Source organism: Ictalurus furcatus, chromosome 2 (assembly GCF_023375685.1).
Source record: "Ictalurus furcatus strain D&B chromosome 2, Billie_1.0, whole genome shotgun sequence".
Classification (NCBI taxonomy): domain Eukaryota; kingdom Metazoa; phylum Chordata; class Actinopteri; order Siluriformes; family Ictaluridae; genus Ictalurus; species Ictalurus furcatus.
In genome coordinates this window covers 6,819,337-6,825,729 of record NC_071256.1, presented here as the reverse complement: position 1 = coordinate 6,825,729, position 6,393 = coordinate 6,819,337, and the positions used below count along the sequence as shown (strand labels likewise).

The following is a 6,393-nucleotide window of genomic DNA, read 5'->3' as shown; positions in this document are numbered from 1 at the left end:
CAGTATTGCCTGTTTGTTCACCGTTTTCACCCTTTGACTTTTCATGCAGCTGTAAAAATGTGTGTGCGTGTGCAGGAACCCACCTAAACGGGGCGAGTCGTTTGGGATCAGCCGCATCGGCAGTAAGCTGAAGGGTGTGTTTAGAAGCAGCACGATGGAAGGAGCAATGCTGCCCACTTACACCATGGTTGATGGAGAAGAGGACATGGTGAGACACATTCCTTCTCAACCAAAAGGGAACTGGTTAGAGGTTAGCACGTTTGCCTCGCACCTCCAGAGTTCGAATCCCACTACCGCCCTTTGTGTGCAGAGTTTGCATAGGCTGACTGGCGTTTCCAAATTGCCCGTAGTGTATGAATGGGGGTGTGAATGTGTGTGCGATCGTGCCCTGTAATAGGTTGGCACCCTGTTCAGGGTGTGTCCTGTCTTGTGCCCTGGGAAAGGCACAAGTGATAAAAGCCACACTTTACGCAGACTGACTGCATTTACCACTGCGTTTAAACTGTCTTCTTACTCCACATCATTGTAAGCAAACAGCCATGGCAAGGTTAGAAATAAGCCTAAATAACATTTGTATATTGAGTTGGTAAAATATAGTTGTTTTCTTAAAGTAGAGATGTTATTTGGCAGAAAAACGGAATTCGAGGTGAACTTGTAATTCCCTGCCTACAACCTGCAAAAAACACTGAAAACACCCCCTCAACTTGAAATTTCAACTCATCAACTTGGGGTTTTCTCCTCAACTACCAGTTCCTTCCCCGTTTATCAAGTGACATCAAACCAACAAGGCCTCTCACACTGTGAACAGTGTAAAGTCTCCCTTCTCTACAATAAAATGAGTTTATAGCAGTATTGGCTTTAGATCAGTTAATATATAAAAATTTCAGTCCCAAATGCATGTTTTAAAGGGCAATACAGTAGAACTGTAACTGTAAAAAGTGTAGTTAAAGTAGCTTTATACAGGTATGAGCTTTTGTGCTTTGACAATGCGAACAAAGGACTTGCTCTGCCGTGATTGCACCCACATTTTTATGGTTTCTCTGGAGGAAATGAGAACATTTAGTCTACTACCAGGAACAGTTAATAATTAATTTGTTATCCAAAAGTACAACATACAAAGAGGCATCTTCTTATTTCCACCTTATGGCTCACGAATGCATTATTTAAAAGTGAGAATCATTTCTTTGTCCAGTAAAAAAGAAAATTGGTATATAATGTATAGTGTATAACTAACTGTCCCTCAGTGGTGGAATGAACTTCCAATCTCAATCCGGACTGCAGAATCTGTCACTACCTTCAAAAAACAGCTAAAGACCCACCTCTTCCATGAGCACGTAACTAACCCCTAAAACGCCAACCCCACTTTATTCTTTTAAAATTAATAAATAAATGATTTTAAAAAATTACTCTGGCTCTTACACCGCCACTCTGCGTAAAAAGATCTTCTATGATAACACTACTTGTACTTTAGCACTTGTGACAACATAATTTTATTGATAACGCTTTTGCTCCTAACACGCACTGATGTCATTCAAGTGCTAGTATTGACACAATGAAGACAAACCACCATGTGTTAATGGTGAAGATTGAGACTTGTAGACGCTAATGTTTGCATGTCTCGCAGGTGGAGGAGGCGACGGTGGTGGTGGAGGACGACTGCCCCGTGCCGGTGGAAGTGGTGGCTATTCCAGGAACACAGCGGAACCTGTCAGCGTGGCTCATCTCTATTCCCTTCGTAGACTCCTATGATGATGAAGTCAAGAAAGAGCGTGTTCCTGTCTTCTGCATTGACGTGGAGAGGCACGATCGTGAGCAAGGTGTGGGGCAGAAGATTCACTCAAACAGTTCTGAGAGATGATTAACATGATCATGTGTGGAAAATAGAGCAGCTAGTGTACCAGTGTTCTCTGTACAGTTGATAGCACTGTACGTTTGAGACGGGGAGAAGAAATCTGTTAAGTAATAAGGAACTTTATTTCATTTTACTGCTCATCATTACACCAGACAGCGGCGTGCGCAAGCCTGTGTTCAGGTCCAACACTGCTGAGAGAGTTTCAGAGAACACAGAAACACACTGATAAACACAACTACAGGCTTGAAATGTGTAAAAGAATTATGTGCTTGTTTTAACTGGAGCATGGAGTTTATTTTTATTCTCACACAATTAAAATGATTCTCTCCCTCCTTCTCTCTCTCTCTCTCTCTCTCTCTCTCTCTCTCTCTCTCTCGCTCCCCTCTAACTCTGTCTCTCTCTCCCTCTTACCTTCTCTCTCTCCCTCTGTCTCTCTCCCTCTCTCTGTCTCTCTCCCTCTGTCTCTCTCCCTCTCCCTGTCTCTCTCCCTCCTTCTGTCTCTCTCTCCCTCTGTCTGTCTCTCTCTCTCATCCTCTCTCTCTCTCTATCTCTGTCACTGTCTCTCCCACTCCCTGTCTCTCTCCCCTCCCTCTGTTGTCTCTTTCCCTCTGTTTCTCTACCCTGTCTCTCTCCCTGTCTCTCTCCCACCTCTCTCTCTCTCTCTCTCTCTCTCTCGTTCTCTCTGTCTCTTTCTCCCCTCTGTCCTCTGTCTCTCCCCTTCCCCCCCCCCCCCCGTGTCTCTCTCTGCCTGTCTGTCTCTGTCTGTCTCTTGTTTTTAGTGGGTCATGAGACAGAAAGCTGGTCAGTCTACAGGAGGTACCTTGAGTTCTATGTCCTCGAGTCCAAACTCACAGAGTTCCATGGTACACGTGATTTTTCTCTCTTTGTTTTTAGCCCCAACTCTCTTCAGCTTATTTGGTAAGCATTTTATCTCATTTCTCTTCCACAGGTTCATTCCAGGATGCACAGCTCCCTTCCAAAAGAATTATCGGACCAAAAAATTTTGAGTTCCTAAACTCCAAACGTGTGGAATTTGAGGAATACCTGCAGGTAAACTGGTTTCTCTCTGCAAAGTGTATTTGTATAAAACTAAACATTGAGGTTCTTGGCCTGTCTCAGTGGGTGCGGAACAAATAGTTTGACTGGAAAACTTGCGGCCACAAATAAGTTGGGTTACAGAGTTGTATTATTAAACTGTGTGTAATGAGTCTAGACAAGGTTCATGAAAGTTCCAGCACAGACGCTGTCAAAGTCTGGAGAAATCCCCAAATGTTATTCTTGATTCTGATTGGTCAGAAGGTGTTGATTTAATTCTCTATAACAGCAACTCTCACAATCACAGGTTATATTAATGCGCTTGCTCGAATACGTTATCATTTCTATATAATAGCTCATACACAAGGATGGATAATAAACGAATTAAAAATGTTATTTAACAAATATATTGTGTAGTTATTGGCATGGTTATGCTTTCCATAAGGAGGTGTTTATGGAAGGTGTCTCTAATATCAGCGCTTTTTCAGTACTGGCAACATGACAAGCTGCATTTCTTTGTCTTATTAACTTAAAGAGAGACTGATGAGGGAACGAATGTTTATAGTTCTACCAGACTAAATGTAACGATAAACAGATCAAATGTATGCGGCTTCATTTATTTTGATATTTTTATGAAAAAAATTAATTATCAATTGCTGTGGTATAATAGGGATAGACACTTCAGGATGTGCTGCTATTGGAAAATAATCGACTGTAATTAGAAGTGGATAGTGGATTTTAGCGATAACTAAGTTGGGCGGTACCTGCTGATAACTGATTAATCAACCGATAGTTTTTTTTAATTAATACTGAATGAAAACATAACACTCAAAGTAAAATATTGTTAAACTTTATTGCAAAAGTAAACAGTACTGACTGTACCATGAAGATTTACTGTACTTTTTTTTTTTAATGAAATAAATGTATAAATATTAATCTATATGAACAATTAATAAATATTATTGTAAATACAAGATATACATCAAAACTGAACCAAAAAGTAACACTCCAAATAACGAATAAAAATAAAGACATCCAAAATGAATTAAAAAAAAACAACACTTCAAATAACAGGGAATCTCGGGGCACAATTGACCATTTGGAAATGGCAGTCAGCCTATAGCGCATGTCTTTGGACTGGGGGAGGAAACCGGAGTACCCGGAGGAAACCCCCGAAGCACAGGGAGTGCATGCAGAGGTGGAATACGAACACCCAACCTCGGAGGTGTGAGGCAAACGTGCTAAAACCTTGCCCCCCTCATAAGTCTATGATTTTTTAAAAAAATACAACACATTTTCACGTGTCTGTGTCATCCTGTTAATATAATTTATTTCCAGTTTGGATTATCAGTTTTTTTTCCGTTTCTGATCATGTTCCTTCATGTTGTGTGTTTTCAGAACTTGTTGCGGCACCCCGAGTTGAGCAACAGCCAACTGTTAGCAGACTTCCTCTCCCCTTATAGCACAGAGACGCAGTTCCACGACAAGATGTTGCCTGACGTCAACCTAGGTGCGGGAACGTTTTCACGTGCAAATGCACAACTGTTACGTTTACTTGCAACACTACTCACTGACTAATAAGGATAAGCTCATACATTGTTTTGTGGTTTAGCCTGTTATAAAGATTAAGCATGTGGAACGTTCCAGAGAACCACTGTAGGGCCTTGAAAGATGTAAGTTGTGGTTAATTAGACATATTTTGATTCTGGATGTTCAGTGTTAGTGTTCAGCTTCATAGTGAAGTTCTGTTCTTTATTATAGATTACAGCATGTCCTAGTCCAAACTAACATGGGCCAATTTGAAATTTTTCCACATTTTTACATTATCAGGCTATTTCCCAGAAATCTCTGTAACGTTACTTAATAACCGATGAAGGCGTATATTTTTAAAAAATGGTTAGTTATATACTTTTTACCGACTGAAATATGTTAGCTTTGTAACTCTATTGCAAACTTCGAACACCAAACATGACAACTATTAAGCCATGTGATTGGATTCTGACTCACGTGTAAGTCACATGAATCAACAGAGCATTTATTTTGTGTTTGGAAAGCACAGAATAAAATGTGTGATATACAGTGCTGTGAAAAAGTATTTGCCCCATCCTGATTTCTTCTTTGTGTGTGTGTGTGTGTGTGTATCTCATCATCAAACAAGATATAACATAAAAAGGCAACTTGAGTAAACACACAATACAGTTTTTATTTTTAAATTTTTTTTATTGAACCTAAAATCTGGTTGTGCCACCTTTAGCACCAATGACTGCAACCAAACGCTTCCGATAACTGGAGATCAGTCTTTCACAGTGCTGTGGTGGAATTTTGGCCCACTCTTCTTTACAGAACTGCTTTAGTTCAGCCACACTGGAGGGTTTTCGAGCATGAACTGCCCGTTTAAGGTGCTGCCAGAATAGGTTCAAGTCAAGACTTTGACTAGGCCACTCCAAAACTTTAGTTTAGCTTTTTTTTTAACCATTCAGAGGTGGATTTACTCCTATGCCTTGGATCATTGTCTTGCTGCATAATCCAATTGCGCTTGAGTTTCAATTTACGGACTGAAGACCGGACATTCTCCTTTAGGATTTTCTGGTAGAGAGCAGAATTCATGTTTCCCTCGATTATTACAAGTTGCCCAGGCCCTGAAGCAGCAAAGCATCCCCACATCATCACACTTCCACCACCATTTTCCATTTGGAGATAATAGCTCTCACTGTGGTTCTTTAGAGTCCCAGAGCCTTTTGAAATAGCTTGGTAACCCTTCCCAGACTGATGCATTTTAGTCACCTTCATCATTTATGGAATTTCTTTCAACTTTGGCATAGTGTGTTACAGGGTAAGACCATTAAACCAACTTCATGCTGTTGAAAAAGTACTATTTATAAGTTGATTTGATTGAACAGGGTTTGCAGTAATCAGGCCTGGTTGTGTCTAGTCCAGCTGAACCCCATTATGAATGCAGGTTCATAGATTTGGGGAATTAGTAAGTACATTTACAAGTACATTTTCACAAAGGCCCAGTTGGTATTGGATAACGTTTTTGCTTCAATAAATAACTTTATCATTTAAGATCTGTATTTTGTGTTTACTCAGGTTACCTTTGTTTTATCTTAGATTTTGTTTTAATTTCTGAAACAACGTAGTACGAGCTATAAACAAAAACAGAAGAAATCAGGATGGGGCAAATACTTTTTCACAGCATTGTATACACTTGACGACCACTTTATTAGAAAAACATGCAAATTCAAGCAATTATCCAATCAGCCAATCATGTAGCAGCAGCACAATGCATACATAAAATCATGCAGATACAAGAGCTTCACATTAAACATCAGAATGATTCTACAGGCGTACTGAAACTGGACAGTTGAAGATTGGAAAAAAAATGCTTTTCTGCTCACCACAGTTGTAAATAGGGGTTATTTAAGTTACCTAAGCCTCCTCGTCAAGCTCAAAACAGTCTACCCATTCTCCTCTGACCGCTCTCTCATCAACAAGGTTATGCCACA

General features: G+C 40.1%; 1 protein-coding gene across 7 annotated transcripts in view; it reads left to right on the top strand.

Annotated features, from left to right (window-relative positions):
* The window catches only part of snx14 (sorting nexin 14), a 39,871-nt gene that overhangs the window by 27,572 nt on the left and 5,906 nt on the right, over window positions 1-6,393 (top strand). For all 7 annotated transcript variants that reach the window (XM_053645753.1, XM_053645743.1, XM_053645726.1 and 4 more), the window contains 5 exons: window positions 76-208; window positions 1,625-1,817; window positions 2,632-2,715; window positions 2,802-2,902; window positions 4,286-4,397. In XM_053645753.1, coding sequence (XP_053501728.1) covers window positions 76-208; window positions 1,625-1,817; window positions 2,632-2,715; window positions 2,802-2,902; window positions 4,286-4,397 — 623 coding nt within the window. The remainder of the gene's footprint in view (window positions 1-75; window positions 209-1,624; window positions 1,818-2,631; window positions 2,716-2,801; window positions 2,903-4,285; window positions 4,398-6,393) is intronic.